The sequence below is a fragment of the Lycium ferocissimum genome, chromosome 10, assembly GCF_029784015.1.
Source record: "Lycium ferocissimum isolate CSIRO_LF1 chromosome 10, AGI_CSIRO_Lferr_CH_V1, whole genome shotgun sequence".
Classification (NCBI taxonomy): Eukaryota; Viridiplantae; Streptophyta; class Magnoliopsida; order Solanales; family Solanaceae; genus Lycium; species Lycium ferocissimum.
Window position 1 is genome coordinate 26079528 of NC_081351.1, and position 24314 is coordinate 26103841.

At 34.3% G+C, this 24314-nt stretch overlaps 4 protein-coding genes across 5 annotated transcripts; all 4 read right to left on the minus strand.

The window, feature by feature from the left end:
• Positions 1 to 2782: 2782 nt before the first annotated feature.
• On the minus strand, positions 2783 to 5556 carry LOC132033011 (uncharacterized). Its single transcript, XM_059422854.1, has 3 exons — positions 3914 to 5556; positions 3050 to 3255; positions 2783 to 2948 (listed from the first exon to the last, which is right to left on the minus strand). Exons 1-3 carry the CDS (start codon positions 4004 to 4006, stop codon positions 2912 to 2914), a joined length of 336 nt encoding a protein of 111 aa, XP_059278837.1. The 5' UTR covers positions 4007 to 5556; the 3' UTR covers positions 2783 to 2911.
• A 145-nt stretch (positions 5557 to 5701) lies between these two features.
• LOC132033010 (WD repeat-containing protein LWD1) lies at positions 5702 to 8632 on the minus strand. Its single transcript, XM_059422853.1, has 3 exons — positions 8201 to 8632; positions 6985 to 7365; positions 5702 to 6337 (listed from the first exon to the last, which is right to left on the minus strand). Exons 1-3 carry the CDS (start codon positions 8527 to 8529, stop codon positions 6004 to 6006), a joined length of 1044 nt encoding a protein of 347 aa, XP_059278836.1. The 5' UTR covers positions 8530 to 8632; the 3' UTR covers positions 5702 to 6003.
• Positions 8633 to 12482: 3850 nt separating this feature from the next.
• On the minus strand, positions 12483 to 17114 carry LOC132033013 (catalase isozyme 3). Its single transcript, XM_059422856.1, has 8 exons — positions 16955 to 17114; positions 16038 to 16134; positions 15206 to 15483; positions 13645 to 14421; positions 13265 to 13354; positions 13007 to 13074; positions 12834 to 12927; positions 12483 to 12740 (listed from the first exon to the last, which is right to left on the minus strand). The coding sequence occupies exons 1-8, from the start codon at positions 16967 to 16969 to the stop codon at positions 12681 to 12683; spliced, it is 1479 nt and encodes a 492-aa protein (XP_059278839.1). The 5' UTR covers positions 16970 to 17114; the 3' UTR covers positions 12483 to 12680.
• A 2240-nt stretch (positions 17115 to 19354) lies between these two features.
• LOC132033014 (uncharacterized) lies at positions 19355 to 23790 on the minus strand. 2 transcript variants are annotated; one of them, XM_059422857.1, is made up of 4 exons: positions 23634 to 23790; positions 21247 to 21968; positions 21066 to 21149; positions 19355 to 19730 (listed from the first exon to the last, which is right to left on the minus strand). In XM_059422857.1, exons 2-4 carry the CDS (start codon positions 21914 to 21916, stop codon positions 19630 to 19632), a joined length of 855 nt encoding a protein of 284 aa, XP_059278840.1. In that variant the 5' UTR covers positions 21917 to 21968; positions 23634 to 23790; the 3' UTR covers positions 19355 to 19629. The 2 variants fall into 2 exon arrangements, with proteins under 2 accessions (XP_059278840.1, XP_059278841.1); XM_059422858.1 differs by lacking the exon at positions 23634 to 23790 and adding an exon at positions 22094 to 22220.
• Positions 23791 to 24314: the final 524 nt, after the last annotated feature.

A 24314-nucleotide genomic window follows, 5' to 3' on the forward strand; every position in this document is an offset into this window, starting at 1 on the left:
AATTAAGTTGCCATTGAAAGAGCAGAACTAGCAGAAACCAACACATTCATGACCTAAGAATAGCTTACCACACGTCTAAAATATTACTTTACCTTCATTACCACAATTTATTTTTTGCTTCTAATAAAAATTAGATTTAGAGGGTTTAATAGACACACTTGAGGACGAGTTCAGGGGTTCAATAGGAACAACACTTAGTTGAGTCTGCTTAAAAAAAAAAGGAGACAAGTTTAGGTATTTATATGCATTAAGCCAAAACAAAATATTCTTCGAACTCGAACTTATCATATCACCATGACATGATGTTTTATGGTCATATGAGCATGTCGTTAAAGATAAAGTGTAAAATTTGAAATTAAATAATTTTTAAATATCATTTTTGTAAAATAAATAAAAAATGAGACAATATCATATATGTATCTCCCTTCGACCAAGTTATATTAATATTCTATTCTTTCTGAAACGTCACAAACAAAAATAAATGGACTTAAATTAAGAGGGATGGATTGAAAAAATATCATGTACTCGATGGCAACTTGTAGTTGATTGATATTGAACATCACACAATTTAATCAGCAATACTCATTTAGTTTCAAAACGTTCAATTTATATTACTTTTTTTTGGTTGAAAGACCCAAATTGTATGACATAAGTCTATTGAAGATGTTATTTTATATTGCTTCAAATTACTCTAAATATTTATTCTAAGTTTATTTTTTGGTTGTCAAACTTGTGAAGTTCAACTATCAAATTAATCACTGTTAACGTATGACGTATCAAGCCTACTGGATCTGAAAATTAAATTTGATTGTCGTCTAATTATTGACCATGATTTTTTTTTTCATTTGATATTTCCTTTGTAACTAATTTTTTAACTACTGTCTTACTATTCCCTTCACGCAATTATATATTATCCATATTGTATACAAGACAAATTAATATCTTACACTAGATACCAGTCGATATGTAACATAAAATGATGAGTATTATCTTCTATGATTTTACAAATTTCAAGAATTTAAATGTAATTTACCAATTAAAATTTGACTTGGCTATGACGTTTTATTTAACCAACTTATGGCAATTCTTCTAGTTTTTTATCGAATACAAGAGACGAATAATTTGGATTCACGTTGGGAAGTCCTACCTAGCGAAATAAAGCACTTTCCAGCAAAAGTGACCCCGTAACATGACTTAAACCGGAACCTCTAGCAAAAAATGAAGAAGTATTAACCACTCTAATACAACTTTTGGTGGCGATGATCTTTTTCTTAATAAGTATGTCGAAATCTTAAACGATATCTAAGATGGACCAGAAGTAGTAGATATTTAGTAATTACTCCATAATGTGGGAGTTACGACTCGTACATGGATTTAGTTGTGCTCTAATGCGGATAATTGATACGGGTGCGAAACAAGAAAAGATATTTAGTATATTAAGTTTGCATTGCACTCTTCAGCTCCCACGTAGGTTGAGGAGTTGACAATATTAAGAGTTGTACTTCTTGTGCTATCGTGATTACCTATGCTGTCAGCCCCAGCCAATAATGTTTATCGCTTGTGTTTTTCAACGCTTATCTTCTTGTTTTTTGACTAATATCTTATCATATTTATGTATACCTAATTTTATAAGTTAATTTAATGATTAACTACAAGAAAAAGTGGACAAGTTGCATCTTATAAATGGTCAAAGAGGATTCTGCTAAAGATACCAAAGCAAATTTCTGATTCTGCTTTATTCCAACGTATCATATATTCCGATTCGCCCAATGATGAATATATCGATTCAAATTTTAGTTTTCAACGACAAATAATTTAACCCACTAAGCATAGGTATCGTGACAACAATAAACATATACAGGTTGATGTGGCAATGACTACTTCCGCCTCACTACATTCCTTTTTTGTTCCACTCGATATTTGGTGCACACGTTGAGGCACTAAATTTGAATTCGCGCTAGAAAGTTTCACATTGGGGTGTAAGGCACTCCCCCCGCAATACATTTGTGTACACAAAATTTTATGCGAGAGGCGTTAAAGGTCAGCGTATATATAACTATCACGATTCGACAGATAAGTGAGCGATAGAGTCTATTATTTAAATAGATATCACTAATTTTTAGCAAAAATATTTTTAGACACATACTATATAGTGATTTGCAAAGTGGTGCCAAATGACACTAGACTGAAAGGAAAGCAACTAAACTGGACTGTTGATCTTCTAGAGTAGCCCGACCCTGGTAGAAAAAACATGATATGCCTGGTGACCGGAATCCTATGAGGTTTCTAAGTGGAAGGTTGTCTTTATCATTTGTTTGATGTTTCAAAATCCTATGAGGTTTCTAAGGTTTCCTTGATGTTGGTTATACGAAAATCATTGGAGATATATTGTTCTTCATGGCTGGAACTTGAAGGACGAATCTAGAACCTAGAGTCAGTGAGTTCATGATAACAATAATCTTACTATATGTATATATTTTAAATTATTTTACATAGTTATACGTAGTCCAAATAAAAAACAAGAATTTAACTGAGTTTGCAAAATCCGCCTGAAATCCATCTTTTGGAACTGGTGCATAACATCGTATCAAATAATTCTAATATACAATCATTTATGAAGTGGAACAGCTGTTACCACCAATTTTTGCTCATTTCTAAGTCTCTATTTTTTTCAATAAGTTTTATGGTGAAGATGGGGGTGAAACAAGGTAGAATTAGAATAGAAAGAAATGATCAAATATACTAGCACATACAACTTTGACTTGTTCAGAATTAACACAAAGGGTACAACATACAACCCAATCACCAAAACAGTATACTCTACCAAAAGAAACATTGTTTTCTTGGATTACTCCTTACAGCACACAGCAACATAAATGAATATACTGTTATCGTCTTCACATTGTCGCCCTTACGTTGAGATGAGATGCGATTTTCGGACCAAGAGACTTGTCAGCCAGCAGCATATTTCATGCAAAACATTATTATATTTCTCTCAGGATCTATATGGGACACGACTAAAAAAACATCGTAGTGAAAGAACTCAGACCTGTGACCAGAATGAAATCCAAATACTGCGTATTTCATGACTGACTTGAGGATCGGCCGATAGAGCATCAACACAACTGCAGATAGATCTTTTTTTCTTGCCTGCAAGCCAGCAAACAGACGAGGTACTAAGCTACCTCTCCGATGCACAAGATCTGTATCTCTTTCCTGGCAGCTTGAAGTTGATCTATTTCTTTTGACGATGCACTGGAAAACCAACCATATATGGGAGAAAAGATTTTAAAAAGCATTCCATAACACTTCCGATTACATGTAGATTCCTAGGGTATCTGAAGTTCAAAGTGAAAACTCAGCCGAAACATCAGTTCCGAGGACCAGCAAGCCAAACTTGCCAAACACCGATAACCATTTTCTTCCATGTATTAGGGTACAGATGCATGAAGACAAACTGACTAGGCAGCAAATAAAATAGTAGAGATGCTACAAGGCCCCACATACGTAAAGGAAAAGGGAAAGAAAAAGAATACAAAGACAAAAGCAGAAAAAAAAAAAATGCAGGTGGACTCCAATAGGGAACGCCATGAAACAGACATGTAGATCAGGCTCATTAACTACATTTTCACACGTGAAGAGAATTAACGTAACTTCCAAGTGAAGCTTGTTGATCATTCATCATTCAAGCTCTTCAAATTAGCCGAGTTACCACTAGCGTAACAACAAAATGGCAAAGCGTCAACTGCACGCTCTTCGATCAAGACACAAGGAGGAAGAGTAGAGAATATCTATATTCTACAGTGGACAAGATAAGGTCAAAAATTGGTTGGTCACACCTGATTCATGAAGGATGACTTCACACGAAAAAATCATGATTTCCAACGTGAATAATAAAGTAAAGAGTGCTAACCTTCTCGCGCTTCGCTGTCAAGACACAAGGAGGAACTGTTTGATTCTCCGCATAACGACAAGGACTAAACCTTGACAGGAAATAGTGCAGCATCCAGTTAAAATATCAAAAGAGTTGGAACAATCCACACATGCACCATTAAAGTAGTGCGGGAACCATAGTTTATCCTTTCCTCGCAACATGGCGTCATAATCAGATCGAAGTACGTACTCCTCTCTTTCTAAGTTCACAGATACATACATAACACAAAGATTAGTGTAATAACACGCTTGAAACCCTTTTTTCTCTCTGAAATAGATAAACACTTCTATTTTTGCAGTTCACTAAAAAATATTACTGCATCAACAACTTGCAGGGGAAGGGTGAACTGTACCTCTTCATCACGATGCATGTAATTCATGAAACCTGCTTGGTAATTATAGCGATGAGCACACTTCGGAGCATTACCTCGGGCTGCAGATAGTTTGACCCGAGACGGAGCCTCTTGGTATCACAATATGAGAATATCCTAGTCTGAAAAATCTTCATCATCCGAATAGTAAATACCAGAGACAACAATGTCAGAGCAAAAAGCAAGCTGCTCGTTGGACAAGTTGCATGTAAATAGTCAAAGAAGATTCTGCTAAGATACCAAACTATTTTCTTTTCTGAGAAAGGTAACAGTATACTAATGATCAGCACAAAGGCTGTATTGGACCCATATTTACAATTACAAACGAAAGCAAAAGTGTTGCCTTGTTCTTTTTACAAGGATTCTAAGAATTCTAATAAGAGTTTCAGCTTCCTCTACATAGTTTTCTACATAGTTTTCTTTACACAAAAGTTAAAATAACAAAATACAATTCATTTTCATTCTCTGGATGGAGCTGCTTCAATCTTCAAGACACCTGGCATTCCTTTCCTTCCACACAATCCACCATATGCATGCTGGATGTTCTCCACGTCTACTGCCTAACATCCTCCCACATTATCCAGCACTCAAAAGTACTCTATATAGAAAATTTCCCTAAAGTGGTTAACACTTATTGCTGCATTGAAGTTCTCGCGAACAAGTTGTTCATAGTCCATTTCTGAATCTGATTAATTCCATTGTATCGCATATGAATATTCTGATTCACTGTATCTCAATCCAACTTCTTTGTTTGAGAAAGTTAATTCAAAAGTTTAAGTCTCAATGATGAAAACCTACATACTACCAATACGAGGAGTTATACAGATTTGCCACAAAGTTCACGCTTCACCAATAGCAAGCATAAGCGTCATGGCATAAGCATAGGTATTATGATGAGTGCCTCCGGTTGGACATTTCAAGCCCAAAGTACCAAAATTGAGTTGTTGGGAAGTAGCTGATTACTAAGGCGGTGATTATTCAGAAACCATCAGAGATACCTACTATTTGAAGCGACAGAGGTAAATATAGAATCTAGAGTTTGTGGGTTCAAAACGAGTGGGATCTTATATGTATACATTTTAAATTTGTTTTGCATATATATCTCGTATCAAATAGATCACATGGGAAATGTAGGTCGCATGGGAAGTTAATCCGGTTGCCAAATACAATTATGAAATGGAAAGACCTGCTGCTGTCCTTCTGCTCATTTCTTGAAGTCTCAGATTTGAGATGCTTCATGGAAAAGTAACTTTTTGGAATGGTTATTAAATGACGCCTGAAACTCTCGTCGTCAGTTGATAAGAAGTTTAAGCTACTACTAGTATTTATCTTACAAGTAGCAAATTCTAAGCCCTTCATGTTGAAGTATTAATAGTTCAGTAGAAAACATCCTCCCGGGAACATCAAAACACATGATTTGATTAGTCCAATTGCTGTTTTCCAAAACCAGAATACAAACTACAGAAGTTGCAGACCAACCACAATAATGCAGACAAACTGAATACATGGACAATGTGAGCTCCAGTTACTTCTACGATAATCAAGCTCTAGGCGCAAGAGATAGCAAAAGCTATTCAGCTCTAACTACTGTCAGTAATAAGCCTCTTTTTCTTTTTGGGAAATAAAATACCAAATAAAGATAAAATTTAGTCGGAGAAGAATGTTGCTAGTAATACTTGGGCAGGGAGCATACACTAATTCACACCCTTAGAATCTGAAGCTTGTTGGAGAAGGCAATGGCGACCCAATCAGGCTGAGATGAAGACCATTGAAGCTGCTCGATTTCCGCACCAGCAGTATAAGCCAGAATTGGATCCAATCCACCTTCTATTGGCTGACCCATTGAAGAAAGATCCCAGATAAGTGCCTGTGAATCGTCACCAGCAGTGCAAATGTGGCAAGAGCTATGAGGAGCCCAAGCGATGGCGTTAACGCTCGCCTGGTGCCTCTGTAGTTCCACCACGGGAAGCGTAGGGAAACGGATATCCAAAACCACAACTTTAGCACTGTCCATTATAATGGTAGCCATGTACCTATATATGTATAACATACCAAAATAATCATTAAAATCTTATGATCTTCTATATATCCCATCTTTATAGGAAAATGTTACTATTAAAAGTAAAATGAGAGTGCCGTTGGAGTGCTAAGTGTGAATCATTATTACAAAAAAATTAGTGAAAGTAATATTAGTCGGATATCCAAAACCACAACTTTAGCACTGTCCATTACAATTGTAGACATGCGTACCTAGGACAAAAAGTTGTCGTGTGTGTGAGCAATAAGCATGAAGAGAAGCAATTTTTTCGTTTTACATTTATCCTTTTTGAAGGAATATTACTCTTTCAAACAAGGAAATTAATGAAAGAAACATAGAATATGTAGTTAAGAAACAATCTCCTAACCAATTTCCTCAAATTAAACAAGCTTTAATTTATTTTTAATAAGGAAGATTAATTACTTCATCTAACATAGAAAAAAGTATTCACATGTTTTGACAGCGGTTAATGTTTTGAAAATTTGTTTTTTAAGGAAATGAATTACATAAGTATTGAAGTCAAAATAATTGAAACAACTAAGGAATCAAATCTGCAACTTATCCATTTAGTTTGAGTGAATATAAATGAATAAATAAAATTATAGGCATGGTTGAATATCCATTATAATGGTAGCCATGTACCTAGGATCCTGTTTGTTCCATCCGAGTCGTACAAGTGGCGTATCGGGCTCAGAACTCTCGTAGATTATCGTCGAATGCTCCTTATCGCGAAGATCAAAAACCCTAACTGATCCATCAGCTGAAACAGAAGCAAAAACACCAACTCCACCCCAAGCAATGTCGTAAACCTCCTTATCATGCGCAATAAGCTGAGTATCCACAGTTTCCCTCTCAATATCCCATATAGTGCAAGTTGTATCGATACTCGACGTACCAATACGCCTTGGTTCAGCTTCATTCCAGTCAAACGAGGTCAAAGGGCCGGAAAACTCACTGTTCCGGTTGTTATTTAACAGGCTTTTCATTTCAACCCGGCTGTTGTCGTTGTTGACCTGCCAAATCCTGATAATCAGAGGTGGCAAAATTAGCCCATGAAAACATAACCCACCCAGCCCATCTAAGTTTGGCTGATTATTGACCCTCCCATTCCAGCTTATAAATAATTAGGCTGATATATAGCCCAAATTGACTTATGATAAATCTTGTCAAACAACAACATACCCAGTGTAATCCCACAAGTGGGGTTTGGGGAGGGCAGCGTGTATGCAGACCTTACCCCTACCTTGGATATCCATAATAAAGGGAAAAAAATATTTTCTTTATTTGATATGTTATATATATCCATAATAAAGAAAAAAAATACTAGTATTAGGTACTAAAAATTTATAAAAGAACAAACAAAGCAATTAAAACTTAATAAGAATTGGTGGGGTTATGACCCGCTTTTTAGCCCATTTCAGCCCAATTAATTTCAGCGCAAGTAACTTGGGGTATTTTAAAAAATATACAGCTTTGCAAATATTTACACCACGTAGCCCAATATACAATATTATATAACCCTATACAATATTATACAGCATTATACCAGGGGAAAGCATTATAGATAATGTATCAACCTTGTATAAAGTGTATAACAGTGTATAAAATGCTATTATACACAAATATGAGCTAAATCGGGTAACAAACTCAAAGTATGGGCTATGCCGCTTAAATATTTTCAAAAATAGACAGAGAGCTAGTTTTCCCAAAAATTTATAAAAGAACAAACAAAACAATTAAAATTTAGTAAGAATTGGGCGGGTTGAGTTATGACCCGCTGTTTAGCCCAACCAATTTCAGCTCAAGTAACTATTAACCGGCCCAAATTCAACCCAACCAGCCCATTTACTGTCTCTACCTGAGATAATCGCTGGACGTTGCAATGAGGTCGGGTTTCTGGCACTCTTTATCGGGTATCCAGATGACTTTAGTAGGCGGGTACGGGTGTTCAAATGAAAGTTTCGGGTCAGACCGAATCTCGCCATTAGAATCATCAAGCTGCACAATCTCAACTCGGTTCGGGTACTGCTCCATCAAACTCGCAATTGCAAGACGATACTTTTTGTCTTTGCGAACTGACCAATTCATAGCGTAGATATGCCATGGTGCTTCGTAAGTGTAGATCTCGGATCGTCTTTGTTGTTCGTCTGACCCGTCTTGCTGGGTCGGGTCACTGCTCGCTCCCATTTTTCGGGTTTGTTTTTCACCGAATTAGGGCTTCAAAGGAAATGAAGATTGGGAATTTAATAATTGATTGGGGAGAAGGACGTGAAGTCAAAGATTTTGTCCACATATAATTTCGGAAATTGCAATTTACTCCTTTTAGTTTTACTATTCCCTCCGGTCCACTTGTCGTATACTGCTATTTTTTCCCGCCCCGAAAACATTAACTAAAAAGGTCCTCCTAATTTAAATATCCTTATTTATTCATTGATCTCAATTTAATAGTCCTATTCTTTTTTTTTCTTTCACTATATTAATGTCTCTCGATATTTATTAGGTAAGGGTAAAGGTGAAAATTAAATAGTTAATTATATCTTGATTTTCTAAATTGATAATTATTTTGAATCATTTATTTTTAATAAGAATGAAAAGTAAAGTGAACCAGAGGGAATAAGTGTTTATATGTACGTAGGGGACAAAAACACTTGTCCTAAATGTCTTTTATTTTTATTTATTTTTGGAGCTTGTCTAATTCAGATTACCGCAGGAAACTCCGAAATCTTAAGTACAGAGAGGTATTTATTAACCCACACAACTTTTGATGGTCACTTTCTTATCAATCCAAGGGTCATTTAGTCTTAATTATTACTACAAAATAAAATAAGATAAAAATTAGTGAAATACATATGCTACATTTGCTTTTCAAAGAATGCAATCATCTTGCAGTTTTATAAATAAGCATAGACTAATTTTGAAATATAGAGGCAAATTCATGATTGAGAATACTGTGAAAATGATAAGGATTTTTCTTTTCTTTGCATGGAATTAGATAAATTTGTCACTTTGTTAGAGCGAATTAAATTGCGTTTATATAATTAAAATAAAAAGAATATTTGTAACGATCTTAATCTAAATAAAAGAGGAAAACATTAAAGAGGAAAATATTTTTTTAAGAAGTCACTTAAATTTATCTGGACGATTTCAACGGAAGATATCTGACTTGAAGTTACTCATCTTGATCGGTAGTAAATTAAAATACAAGAAAAGAAAGAAAGTGATAAACAAGAGGACGAAAATCAAATGTTAAATAATATCGCATAAGCTCTCCGTCTAACTTTTCTATAGTCTATGTGCGTGACTATTGTTTTTGTTTCTTCTCCTCTATGTAGAAGTGCAACTTAATATTCAAAGTTGGTTGATTATTCCACGTATCCATAAGTTTTGATACTTATACGAGTATAAAGGAGGATTGAAGCGACATATAAAAAGAGCGACCAAAAAATTAGAAAATATTCCATTTCAATAAAAAGTTGAGCTTCAACTACAAGTTTTTAAAATTTGCGTAGAATTTTACTTTAGTATCCTTATATTTACTTATTTAGCCATCTTCACTACTCCAAAATCCCTAACTAAAATCTCATCCCCTTCCGGTGAAAGAAACACACTTTCATCTCCTTTTTCTTGCTTAACTCACGATATGTAATTTATCATTTGTGTGCTCAATATCACATTATCAATCAACTGGCAATTATCAATCAACTGGTCAACAGTTTCGGAGATCAGAACAGAGATACACTCTTCTTCCAGAGATAAACACACTTTCACATCTTCTAAATCCGAAATGATTGTATAGAGAAATACGGTTATTCTAATTGCTGTCTTCACTACTTCAAAATCCCCAACTCAAATCTCATCCCTTTCCGGTGAAAGAAACACACTTTCATCTCCTTTTTCTTGCTTAACACAAGACTAGCAAGATACATGGGGCCTAATATGATTAATTTAATTATTCACTTTAGTTACTCTTTATGGTTTGTATATTTTGCAAAGGACATTGCGATTCTCCTTAGTGAGTCTCTATATTTTATTTTTCTCCTTGGTTTCTCAATTGTTGTTAAAATTTATCTTATTTTGCTTATGTCCGCCTCTTTTTATATTTAGTAAGTTGACAATTCAAATGTCCTACATGTCAAGTTTATAATCGCAAGTTTTAAAAGATATTTTATTATATTATATACATTTTTAATTTAGAACCATAAGATTCAAAAGCCTATCTTTATTTTTTAAATTCCTTGTCTAGTCAAACGTAGGCACTTAAATTGAGACAGAGGGAGTATATGCCAAATGAAAGAACTAAAAGGATAATTGAGACACGTGAGGACTTAAAAAGTAAACACATAAGATGTAGTATTAATGTTAACTTTTGAAATGTACACATGTTAGTCCCGGCTTAGAGTACAATTTCAATTGCTTTTTATATAACTTATTGTTGCTGCGTTCGTCCACCTTGGGCTTTTGTTGTTAAATAAAAAAAAAAGTCTTATTTTGGTTATGTCCGCCTCTCTTTATATTTAGTAAGTTAACAATTCAAATATCCTACATGTCAAGTTTATAAAAACAAAATTCAAAAGATATTTTATTATATTATACACATTTTTAATTTAGAACCACAAGATTTGAAATTCTATCTTTATTTCTTAAACGCTGTGTCTAGTCAAACGTAGACACTTAAATTGAGACAGAGGGAGTATATGCTAAATGAAGAAAATGAAAAGACAATTAAGACACTGCGGACCCGAGGGGACTTAAAATGTAAACACACAAGAGATAGAATTAATGTTCAACTTCTGAAATGTATACATATTAATCCCTGCTTAGAATACTGTTTCAGTTGTTTTTTGTATAACTTACTGTTGCTGTGTTCGTCCACCTTGGGCATTTATATATAATAAATAAGAAAACTATAGAATAGAAAATTAGACATATATTTTTAGTAATGTGGCCAAGTAATATGGGACGAAGAGAGTACTTCATTTATTAATTCTTAAAGAATGTGAAAAATCAAGTATAGTAATGTGACCAAGTAATACGAGACGAAGAGAGTACTTCATTTATTAATTCTTAAATAATGAAAAGTCAAGTAATGTGGCCAAGTAATATGGGACGGAGAGAATACTTCATTTATTAATTCTTAAAAAACGTGAAAAGTCAAAAGTGTACAAGTAAAAGAGTACGGAAGAAATAAATATATGTCGGAGAACTAAAATTGAAGTGCATACATATATATATGAGAAGAGAATAAATGTTCAATAAGAACATGAAAAGTTAAAAGTGAACAAGTAAAAGTGCACGGAGGAAATAAATATGTGTCGAAGAATTAAATTTGAGGTGCATACGTGTATACATGAGAATAGAATAAATATCCAGTACTATGACATATGTCCACGTGAGATTTATTAATTCTTAAAGAACGTGAAAAGTCAGAAGTGAACAAGTAAAAGTGCACAAAGGAAATAAATTTGTGTAGGAGAATTATAATTGAACTGCATTCATCTATACACGAGAAGAGAATAAATATCCAACAAGAACGTGAAAAGTCAAAAGTGAACAAGTAAAAATGAACGGCGAGAATAAATATGTGTAAGAGAATTAAAATTGAATTGCATACTTCTATACATGAGAAGAGAATAAATATTAAGTACTATGACATATGTCCACGTGGAATAAAAAAATAATTGGTTAAAGAATACAAATTATATAGCTTTTGATATAGGCATTCATTGCGTGTACAATTTACAAAGCTTTGGTACAAACAACCTCAGCTGTGTCAGTCCCTCCTCCACACTTATATATAATAGAAATATGTAATTTATCATTTCTGTGCTCAATGTCGCAATTATGGTCAACGGTTTAAGAGATCAGAACAAAAATATACTGTTCTTCCAGAGATAAACACGCTTCCACATCTTCTCAATCCGAAATGATTGTATAGAGAAATACGATTATTCTAATTGAATGTCAACCCACATATTCTGATTTACTTTTACCCAATATATTCAAAATAGGCATTGCGGCTTCCGCCTCTCTTTTTGTCGAGTGACAAGATTAATGCGTTCAAACTTCAAAGTACTAGTTATAGCAAGGATAGTTAAAGGAACAAAGGTCCCTAGGGTGTAAACTTACAAAGGTGAGTAGAATAGAATGAACATGATCAAGATATTTGTAGTAAAACTTTTTAACTTATTCAAGTGACAACAACGTCAGAACTAATACAAGAAAGTTTGTTTGGTACAACATAGAACCCAATCATCAAACAGTATACTACCAAAACAAACATTGATTTCTTGGAATACTTCTTCAGCACAGCAACACATTTGGATATACCGTTATCATCTTCACATTGTAGGCCTTACATTGAGACGAGACGCGAGCTTCTGACCAAGAGACTTGTCAGCCTGCAGCATATTCATGCAAAACATTGTTATCGATAATCTCCTTCAGCATATATATGTGGGACTAAAGAAACATGCAAGGGAAAGAACTCAGACCTGTGACCAGTATGAAATCCAAATACTGCGTATTTCATGAGTGACTCGAGGATCGGATAGAGCATCAACCCATCTGCAGATAAACCTTTCTTGCCTGCAATCACAAGGCCGTGGATAAGTACTTGATAGGGGTGGAGAATTGGTCAATGAAAATAACAAAGGAACTAAATTACCTGTCTGGTGCCCAGGATCTGTATCTCTCTCCTGGCTGCTTGAAGTTGTTCTCTTTCTCAATGATGCACTGCAATAAAATCGTCATAAAATCAAGACACAAGGAGGAAAACAAGACCAGGTAAAATGGAGAATATCTATATTCTACAATGGAATAGATAAGGTCAAAACTTGCTCGGTCAAAGCTGATTTATGAAAATCAACTTCGCTCCAAAAAATCAAGATTTTCGATGTGAACAATAAAATAAACTGAGCGTCACCTTTTCACGTTTTCCTGTCAACGCACGAGGAGGAATTGGGTACTGCTCCGCATGACGACAAGGATCAAGCCTTGAGGGGAAATAGTTGACCTGAAAAAGCATACAATATCCAGTTAAAACATCAAAAGAGTTGGAACTATCCACACATGCACCCTTAAAGCAGTGTGGGAACCAAAATTCACAACATGGCTTCATAATCAAAACAAAGTACCAGCTCCTGCCGTCCTAAGTTCACATAGACAACTGAACAACTAGTCTAATAACATGATTAACAACCCATTTTCTTTCCTTGTGAAGTGGATAAACATTTCTACTTCAAACAGTCCACTAAAAAAATTAATGCGCCAATAACCTGCATAGCAAGGGTGCACTATACCTACCTCTTCATCACGGTGCATGAAATTCATGAAACCTTCATGATGATTATTGTGATGAGCACACTTGGGCGCGTTAACTGGGAGCTGCAAATAGTTTGGCCCAAGACGATGTCTCTGGGTATCAGCATATGAGAATACCCTAGTCTGGAGAAGCTTATCATCGGAATAGTAAACACCAGGGACAACAATGGCGGGGCAAAAAGCAAGCTGCTCATTCTCTCCAAAGAAGTTATCGATGTTCCTATTCAATACCAAGCGACCAACTGGTTGTAATGGCAAGATGTCCTCAGGCCAGGTCTTGGTTACATCTAGGGGGTCAAAGTCAAATCTGTCTTCAAGATCAGGATCGATAGTCTGAATGAACAGTTTCCACTCTGGATAGTTTCCAGCAGCAATTGAATCATAGAGATCCTTGGTGGCATGACTATGATTCGCTCCTCCTACCTTAATAGCTTCATCATCCAACAAGCACTTAACTCCACAAGTTGGCTTCCAATGGAACTTCACATAATGTGCTTTCCCAGCTTTGTTGATCAACATGTAGGTATTAACACCGGAACCTTCCATGTGCCTGTAATCTTGTGGAATACCCAGATCATCAAACAGGAAACTGAACATATGAAGACTTTCTGGATGGTGAGAGAAGAAATCCAGGATCCTCCAGTTCTCCTGAATGTGGGACTTTGGATTTGGTTTCAGTGCATGAACCATGTCAGGGAACTTCATTCCATCACGGATAAAGAAGACAGGAAAGTTGTTCCCAACCAGATCAAAGTTACCCTGAAGTACAAAAATGAGCACAGATGCAGACGTAAAGAGGTATCAGTACAAATTTTAGTACCGACAAAAAGGAAAAAAAAGAAGGATTCAACCAAAACAATCCACGAAAGCAGCGCGTTCATGTTCAGCAAACACAAAAGAAGTGCAGTGCCTTCATTGTTTCAGGAAACAGAAAATAGCCCTCAAGTAATTGGTTATTTCCATCAGAGAAAAATCGTGAGAACAAGAACCAGCGATGAGAGGACACTTGATACTTCATCTTTGAACATTCTCTTTGACAAGTGAATACTCCCCTCAACATCGTATTTGTTCAGAATCCATGACTGACCAAAACCATCACAATACAGCACCACATAAATGAATTTATGATCTACGCATGGTGTTTGGGCTTATAAACAGTTGCAGTTGGATTTGATCGAGTTCGAGATTTAGATTATTAATCTGAACAAATTCATATAAACACAGAGTGTTGCTGTGCAAAATTACTCAAAAGGACCAAACAAATGAAAATCATGCAAATTAAGCATCACTAGAGGCTAAAACCAAGCATTTCCTCACATAGAATACTTAACCTTTCAATTCAAAGTTTTCCAAATGGTCAGCTGCTTCAACCTTTTTTATAAATCAATTGATTGCAGAGTCATCGAGAAATGAAATATAAGATTGGCTTTCATCAATGCTCTCTTACCAGCTTGATAGGCATACAACATTCAAGGGTACTAATGAATAACAATCTGACAATCAAGACATTACAAGAAAAACCTAGCATCTGATTGAATATTACCTCTCTGGTGTAAAATTTTACAGCGAAACCTCTGGGGTCCCTGAGGGTTTCAGGGCTTCCACGCTCGTGGATAACAGTAGAGAACCTCACAATAACAGGTGTCTGGACCCCAGGAGCTCGGAGAAAATCAGCACATGAAAGATGGGAAATATCATGTGTGACCTCAAAAAAACCCTTGGCACTGGCACCTCTGGCATGAACCACGCGCTCTGGGATACGCTCACGGTCAAAATTGGCAAGCTTCTCCAGCAGATGATAATCCTCAAGAAGAACCGGCCCTGACAAAAAAGAAAAAGAAAAAACAAGTTTCAATATTCTTATCCATAGTGCAAGATCCACTAAAACTGGAAAATGGTGGAAACGTTAATATGATATCTCTAAAATAGCAAACTACAGAATTTGATTTGTACTGATCTCATGAAAAGCATCTTTAGTACAAAGGACAAATTGCATGATTTGAAATATGCAAAGAGTTCTTTAGCACTTTAATCAAGTTCCACCAAATCCTGCCTGATTCAAATGACATAGAAATAGTGGAAAGTTATGATCTTGAAGCTCCCATCATGAATTGTTTCCATCTTTCAACCATCTACATTTTCCTATCTTATTACACTATTTCTGTTGACCATTATGGACGATGTTACTCATACTATGTTAAATTGTCTCAACTTCTATCATCTTAAACATTAAAGTAGCTCACCAAATGCATGTCCCTCATCAAAGAGAAACCCGTCAACTCTAAAATAACAACAGATATCATACTGGACTTTGGCACTTTACAAAAGAAGACAAGTTAGACGGGAGTCAGGAAAAAAGTGAGGGAAAAAAATACCTCTAGGTCCAACAGTCATGGAAGAGTTGTTGTTATATACAGGAGCACCGGAATTAGTCGTCATAAAAGCGGAATTGGCAGCGCTTGAAGGACGATACTGCATCAAATCTCACAGTCATTAATCATGAACCTCATGTTCACATATAATAAAAAAGCATCCAAAAATCCACTGGAAACGCTAATAATTCTAGCTCTATCAATTTCCAAAAAAGTTACATCAACAAAAATAAAAATGGAAACTAAACTATTTTCAGGATACCCACATCAAATTTCAGTCATTATTAATCATGAACCTCATGTTCACCGTCAATGGCCGAGCTAGAGGGGCGGAAAGGGGTAAACTCGGAGAAATCACAAAGTATTTTTTATATATATATTTATATATAGTAGATGATGAACCCCTCAGTGAAAATCATGCCTCGCCGCTGTTACATAAAATATAAAAGCAACCAAATCCATAGGAAACACCAACAATTCTAGCTCTACCAATTTCCAAAAGGCTACATCAACAATTCACGTGTACCCTTACCAAACCATAACAAATACAAAAACAGGGATAAAAAAATGAACTTTGTAAGATAAAAATAATCAAACACACACAAACTCCTTTTAAATCAAAACAAGATGAATTCAAAATAATAACTACCACAAACCATAAAACAATGTTAACATGACCTTCAAACCCAAAAAAAAAAAAAAAAAAAAAAAAAAAAAAAAAAAAAAAAATCGGAATCTCTATTACTCCGCCTTACATCCTTAACATACCATAACGAAAACGTACCCAAAAAAAGGGACAAAATATAGGTTACACATGATAGATATAACAATCTACAAAAACAAATTAAACAAACAGAACAAATTGAAGAAAATAAGAAAACATATATAGCATAAAAAAAAAAATCTTCAAATAAAAATACCTTGTAGGGATCCATGGTGAAAGAAGAGAAGAAAATTTCGACCGAAACCAGAAAACTAATATGTCGTGTGGCAAATTGTTCTTGTTTTGGGAGTGTCTAAAATATGAGCCTAACTTTAATATTTGTTTATATATAGAGAGATGTGGGGTCATTTTCAACCGCCTAATTCTCCTTTTCTGGCTCGCGTTTCTATTTTTTTCATATTTGAAAATAATATCCATTGCTTATCCACTTTTTATAAAAATACCAATCCTATTATGAGCAAGTCATTCATTTTTTTTTCTTTTTTCTGAGGTGACATGGGAAAAGAATTATCCTAAGAAATCGGTGTAAGCTGTGGATATTCGAATACTCCACCCTAGTTTTGACATTCATGTATGTAGTTGTTATTGTCTTATTTTAGATGTAAATAGATAATTGATTTAAATTTCGGACTCGGAGATGTAAATTTATAATAAAAATAATAATTACGCCTTAAATCAAGCAAGTTGTGGTAGGTTCTTAGTCCAGATAAAATAGAAAAGTTGTAGCAGATTGACAACCGGGGTAAAATTAGAGAATTTCAAGATGAAAATCATATTGTTGGATCTATAAAATTAGATAAATAAAATATGTTATCTGTAAATTTTATTGTATTTAGTACATGAAATCTCAACAGTCAAATTATCAATTCATAAAAGTTTGAATTATACTATCAAAATTATAAAGTTTGAATTCCCAAAAAATATGATTTTGTTAAGTTATTGTCCGACTATATCTGTCCACCAAAGTGTGGATTGCACAAAATAGGGGAAAAAAACGTCTCTGAAGAAAATGGGAAACGAAATTAAAGAAGGGGTTCCACAAATCAACATCTTGGTGCTTTATCCAATGATTTCTCTCGATTTTTGTGGGGCTGATTACGATTTATATTATGTACTAGGTTTCAAGAATTGTATAAATATAATTTTTGAAAAATTATTCGTTCAAATAATGTTAGATTCGGATTATATTACTATTTTATAAATAAAGTATTAAACTGTCATCTAATATTTATGAGAACTTACACAATTTAAAAGTTTTAATTTACTCAAAAAAATTTGTTGAATAACAGCAAGATCTTTTTTGCATCTAAAAAATAACGTAGATATAAAATTGTGGTAATAGTTATCTTCCACAAGTCACAGCAAAAAAAATGAGTTGATTAAGGACGTAAGACACTGATGTTTCTTATCCGACTTTGGAGTTTATCCCAAAGCTAATTCACAGCCACCAAAGTGAGCGTTTTGATGATGACACGTGTCATAGAAGGACCTAGAAGTGTGTGCAACGGCCCAGAAATATTCCAAATGGGCTTGAGAAAGCTATTTTGGACTTTCTTAATGCAGTGTGAACGCAACAGAATTAATGAAGATTCTGTTTATGGGGATTAGTACACTAAGTATGGGCCGTTCTGATACACAATAACTTTCTGGGCCCACCAACAATATTTCTAATATGTACTTGTAATTTGAATTTTTATGATTAGTTGTTTTATTTTTAGTGGTTGGACCCAAATCAGTACATGTAGAATTTTGAATATGTTAGGTGCAACAAATTTATTCGAGAAGAATCAATCATTGGAAAGGATGTAAAATGGGCAACTTTTGTTTTAAAATATCATTTTAATTGTCAATTTATAATTTTTAGATTTTGCAGTGAATTAATATATGCTTTTTATTGAGAAAAGCAGATAATTATGGTGAAATTAGCATCTTTCATTTAACTGATGGAGCGTAAGATTGAAATTACTAATCTACAATTGTTAATCTTTTCATATTTACATGTAAGTCTGAGTAATATAGCTGAGTTGATAGTGATTATAGAAGATTTTTGTCAATTATTTTTGTGATTAGCAAGCATTCATCGAACACGAAGTTGCTTATAGTTCTTATCTACTCTTAATAGATTGTTATGATCAGATTATAGACAATATAAATTCACTTTTTTCTATTTTATATTACGAGATGACGCATTCCACGCCATATGGTATGCGTCCAAGTTGCACTTAATCACGAAGTTCTAAATTTTGATAAACTAAAATATAATAAAATAAGCTAAATACATATTTTAGTATATATACTTAATTAGCTTGGAAGATACAACTAAGCATCTTCAAAAAAAAAACTTTGCTTTCAGCAATCTTGCTAGTGTGCTTTGTCCTAATTCAACAAGTTACCAACTTATGCTAGTGTTGACATTTACCAGCATTTAACTTCACTTTATCACGTAAATATTTTCTACACTGTCAGTGAATATAACTTCACTTTATATTACTCGACCGAGAATAGAAGGAAAAATAAGGAGTGAGTGGGGGAAGTCTACTTAGTATGCAAATCTTGGAAGAATAGGTCAAAAAACAAGGAAAACAGAGAAAACAAGTGGAAGCCAAACTTCAATATGTAGATGGAAAAATGTACAGATAGTAGAACTGCTCATACCCAAAAGAATACCAAAGTTCAGTTCCTGATGACTTCTTGATCTCTAAGGGGCCAGCTAATCCACGGAAAAAACTCGCTATCAAAATAAAAAGGAACAAACTTAAAAGACTATTAATGCTCAAAGATGAAAGATGCCAACAGCCTCTGCTCGAGATCTTGTACCCCGCGATGTACACATCAGTGCAACGCGAACTATTGTCATTAGCCTCATGCTCATCATTTCTTGGTTGGGACTAATGGAACTGTCTGAGTTAAGTTGGTAAACAGGGCGGATTTTCCCAAAACATTTAGCGTCTTCACTCGTTGCATCTCCTTTCCTACATTGAACAGAGAAAAGGGAAGCTTAACAACAGTACCAACAACGGATGGATACCCGTTAATGTGAATAAAGAACTCGCAAGGGATTATGTAAGCTTTGAAACTATTAATGCAGCTGGACTTCCTCATAGTGCTACACATAAGATGGCTAAGTACTTACATCTAGACTATCGGTCTGCGTGTTTCAATTAAAACACCTCCTAAGGTAAGGGAATATTGACCTCTATTATTAGCATGAGAAGTAAAACATATACTCTTCCTGATGGAATTTGCATTGATAAATAATATGTCATGATAAAATGCCATGCACTGGAGAGTGTTGGGTGCTTGATTCAAACTGAGACAAGGGTGGACTTATCGTAACCCAGTAGCTTTGGACCTTGTATATGTGTTAATAAATCCACTAAATAAATACAAATAATAGATTTCGAACACAGTATATCAAATGGTAGAACTTCGAACTTCAAACTCTGAGCTCATTAAGTCCAAATCTTGGATCCGTGTCTCAACTGAGAGATGACATTCTTCTACTTTAAACTTAAAGGATAGAACTTCTTGTAATTGAGAATACATGTATCTTAACTAGAGAAAGAGACCTTGAAGATCTAAAATGATTTTTGGTCAATTTGAAACCAGTACTCAGCCACAATGTCTTAACACATATGTATTTATCAAGCATACTCCAAGCTGCTAAATAACCCCAAAACATATCTAGGAGTCACTTTATTGCAGAATAAGTCTGGAATACATGGAATAAGCTCAACACTTGATTTTTAGAAGTTCAACATCAAGTTATGTTAACCAAAATGAAAGAGGAGATTCTGCTAGAACAAACAATGTAACAGCATCTACCAACACTTTCAATTGTTCCAGCAATACCTATGGTGGAAATATTTAAAGCACCAACGCTGCCTCTGTTTTGTAGGGAGCCCTCCTAGCACTAATAGATGACAGTTTGAAACCTAACAATAATTCTGTAGGCAGCATTTGCTATCAAAATTGCAGAAAAGAAAAGCTTTTCCGTTTTAAAACAAACTTTAAAGTCCAATCTCTTTCTGAAAGGTTAACCCCTTACTAAGCTTAATGTGAATCCAGAAAAACAATTGAAATTATGGCTGCTCACTTCCCCCATTTTAGTGGAATTGTCTGGCTGATTTTCTTGACCAACACTCTAACTACATTAGACCAAGAATTTACTCTTGAATCTTTTGCTTTATCAATGCATGCTCATGTACAGACAATATACTTGTAGCAGATATAGTAACCTTGAATAAACCCACTGGACTGATGGTCATAAATACATATATACATAGACCTATCATAACTCAGCTTACCTTCTTCTATTGTCAATTGGATAGCCCTTTTCTCCAAATCAACAGCATGTCTGCTAAGCTCAGCTGGTGACAAACGTAGAAGCACTGACAGAAAGACAAATTAAACAAACAGCATAAATAAGCAGCCAAAATGAAATTAATCAACTGCTGATAAGCAATTTAGCAAGACTCTAAGACTCACTCTGAATGTAATCTGTTTGTTTCGCTTTTTCATCACACTGTTTCAGGAACTTCTGCAGACGAATGAAATGTTCCGTCAATTGCTGATCATCCACCTTAACATCCAAAGTACGCACTGGCTCGGGAGAAAACTTAGAAGAATCCATTTGAGCAGCATGAAAGTTGTGGGCGGCCTTGCCAAGAGAATTAGGAAGTGACGGCCCACCATGCGAAAATGTCATCATAGGTGTCAAATGGTTTGACATTGCTACAGGAGGATGACCGTTACTATCTTCCCTTTGTTGATTTTGTTTTTGAGGAATTACCCTTTGCAACTGACACAGGTTCTTTGAGTGAGTAGCCTCCAAAAATTTGTCCACGTTGTTCTGGACTCTTCCTGTACCTAGTTCTAGTTCAAATCTTCTTCGAGCATTTAGTATATGTTCATTTGTACCATTTGAAGGGCGCTCAGGTGTAAGCCTCTTAGTTCCACACACCCTAGTTGGATCTGCAATGGATCTTGCCCCTAAAAAATGTGAATTCTCTTGATGGTTACTCATCAAGCTGCTTTTTTGATTCTGCACATCTCTCAAAGCTGTCTTTCTTGTTACACCTGGCAGCTGCTTATCGAATGTTGGCACACTGGCCCCACTAGTAGTCGCACCACTATGAAGGGGTTCAGAGTTGATCATTTTGATATAATTCTCGATATCCTTCGGAAGCAGAAGATTATCAGAATGAAGCCTGACCAGAAAGCAAAGATGAAAAATATATCATACTCCACTACATTAGTGTTACGAAGACCCAAAGAAGAAGATGGTAAAAAACAGAATTGAAAAAGAGGTGTTGCTATCTCTAACAGATTTTACCTATGTGAAAAAGACTTAATTTATACATGCACGGCAGCCTGGGAAGAGGACTTCATTTTTACAACAATATAATATTAACTGATATCTCCAGGGGATATAGACAAGTGTTTTACAGCTGCACCAAAAACTACCAGAAAAATTCAATTCCTTTAACTATATTTTGGGTGCTGGCAAATAAGATAACAAGAGATATTCCGAAAGAGTAAAAAACAGTGCATCAGCTGAAATATAATTGCTTATACTTTTTTATTTGTATGGTCCAGAAAGTGATACGAATCAAATACTCCGTAATAGATTCTATTCCTTTAACTAAATTTTGTTATGCAACTCCTGGATGCATTTGTTAATGAAATTTCTTTTAACTTTTTCCCAGGGGAAAAAGAACAAAATCAGACAATTAGTACATATGGGAGCATGGAGAAATGGGTCCTATATTAGGAGAAAGGCCCAATGATGAATGTCTTGACACTTGAAGATAAAGAAGCCAATATACCAGCTCTTTATTTGTAACAAGTTATCATCTGTAGTCTTTTATCAACCAAAAAAAAAAAAAAAAAAAGCAAATTACTATGTAGCATTATAACTATTTCGAGAACATTGATTGAAAACCAGTTTCATGAGTAAAAAAAAGTATATAATTACTATAAAGCTAAAGCCAAAAATGTATGGCTAAGCAAATATAGATCTAAATCAAAAAAAAAATTAACTAGACCCCTTAACACAAATTGAACACTTAAAAAGAAACAAGACACATTCAGATTTCAATTCACTGGAAAACCACATTTTTTACATCTAAGGCAAGGAACAGACATACATTTCCTGTTACATAACTCAACTAAGTACTTCCAACTATGAACAAAACAGGAAATAGATAAAACATTTCTCGACAAACAAAAATAGCCAAACATGCACAAACTCTTCAATAAGCTGATGAAAAAACAAACAAAATTTTGAAAAAAAAAAAAAAATTTAAACTTAAAATCAGCTTAGATCAATTTTTTTACTTATACTCATAAGGCGAATTATAAAGCACGTAGCTTTTACACAAGAAAAATTAAAGCAGTCAACCACTACCAAAATAAAACCCATGAATTTTTCTGTACACAAAAGAATCTAAACCCATGAATTTGCAAAAAAAAAAAAAAAAAAGAAAGAAAGGCTAATCCACTAAATCTTCGTTTAGAAACGAAATCCACCTCAAAAAATTTCAATTTTAACCCATAACTAAGAATGTCAAATTAAAGAACACATTTTTCAAGTTTTTTTCATATAATTTAGCAACCCACCAAGGCTAATCCACTAAATCTTCGTTTAAAAACAAAACCCACATCACAAAATTCTCAACTTTTTCCATAACCATGAATGCCAAATTAAAGAACACATTTTTCAATTTTATTCAAATTATTCACATTTTAAAAAAAAAAAAAAACAAATTTCAAAACTAAAAAAAAAAAAACTTAAAAATTTATGGCAAGAAAGATCGAAAGATTCTTAAAGATATATCATAAAAACAAGTGAAATTATTCAACTAAATACTTACTGTAAAAAGATGTTATTAGAAAAATTGTGAGTAAAGATGGAGAGACGGCGCCAGTGAGAGGGGTTCAAAAGAGGCAACTTTGGCTCCAAATATTTATATTATTACTCTCTAAGAAATAATAGTAATAAGTTGTCGAATGTTATTTCATTTCAATTTAAAACCATCATAAATATCTACTGACTTTATTACTTTATATCCTGAAATACCCCTTAAAGTGGTTAATTTACTTGACTTGACATGATCATTGACCAGACTTTCAGCCATTCACGAGACTTTAGTGACTTATTTGGGGTTTTTTTTTTCCGTTTACAAAAATGAAAAGCACGAGAAATGTTCTTTAAACGAAGGTTTAGGGGTTGTTTAGTTTGCGGATTAAATTATTTCGGGTTTATAAGAGCCCGTTTGACGCTTTTTTATAAATTTAAAATGTTATAGCCTTATAAATCGAAAAAAATAAGTCGTAGAAATCCAACTTATTTTTTTTGGCTTATAAATGTTGTTTTATATAAGCTACTTGATAAACCAAGTTTAAATGGGTCAATTATTTTTTTGAGCTTATTTTAAGACAAAATGACTTAAATTTCTTTTTACACCAAACACTCAAAAAAGTAAAACAAATTTTATAAGCCAACTTATAAGCCAATCCAAACGGGCTCTAAGTATTGTGATTATAATTCTTGA

Coding starts and splice junctions, on each gene's coding strand:
- LOC132033013 (XM_059422856.1), bottom strand. Junction 15,484..16,037: donor CATGACTGTTGGACCTAGAG/GTATTTTTTTCC, acceptor CTTTTTTGTCAG/GGCCGGTTCTTCTTGAGGAT. Junction 14,422..15,205: donor TAAAATTTTACACCAGAGAG/GTAATATTCAAT, acceptor TTTGTACTTCAG/GGTAACTTTGATCTGGTTGG.
- LOC132033010 (XM_059422853.1), bottom strand. CDS start 8,529: ATGGGAGCGAGCAGTGACCCGACCCAGCAAGACGGGTCAGACGAACAA. Junction 7,366..8,200: donor ACGTCCAGCGATTATCTCAG/GTAGAGACAGTA, acceptor TCTGATTATCAG/GATTTGGCAGGTCAACAACG. Junction 6,338..6,984: donor TGGAACAAACAGGATCCTAG/GTACATGGCTAC, acceptor ATACATATATAG/GTACATGGCTACCATTATAA.
- LOC132033014 (XM_059422857.1), bottom strand. CDS start 21,916: ATGATCAACTCTGAACCCCTTCATAGTGGTGCGACTACTAGTGGGGCC. Junction 21,150..21,246: donor ACAAACAGATTACATTCAGA/GTGAGTCTTAGA, acceptor TCTTTCTGTCAG/TGCTTCTACGTTTGTCACCA. Junction 19,731..21,065: donor CCAATTGACAATAGAAGAAG/GTAAGCTGAGTT, acceptor TGTTCAATGTAG/GAAAGGAGATGCAACGAGTG.
- LOC132033011 (XM_059422854.1), bottom strand. CDS start 4,006: ATGCTGCACTATTTCCTGTCAAGGTTTAGTCCTTGTCGTTATGCGGAG. Junction 3,256..3,913: donor TGACAGCGAAGCGCGAGAAG/GTTAGCACTCTT, acceptor TTGGTTTTCCAG/TGCATCGTCAAAAGAAATAG. Junction 2,949..3,049: donor GGATTTCATTCTGGTCACAG/GTCTGAGTTCTT, acceptor CTGGCTGACAAG/TCTCTTGGTCCGAAAATCGC.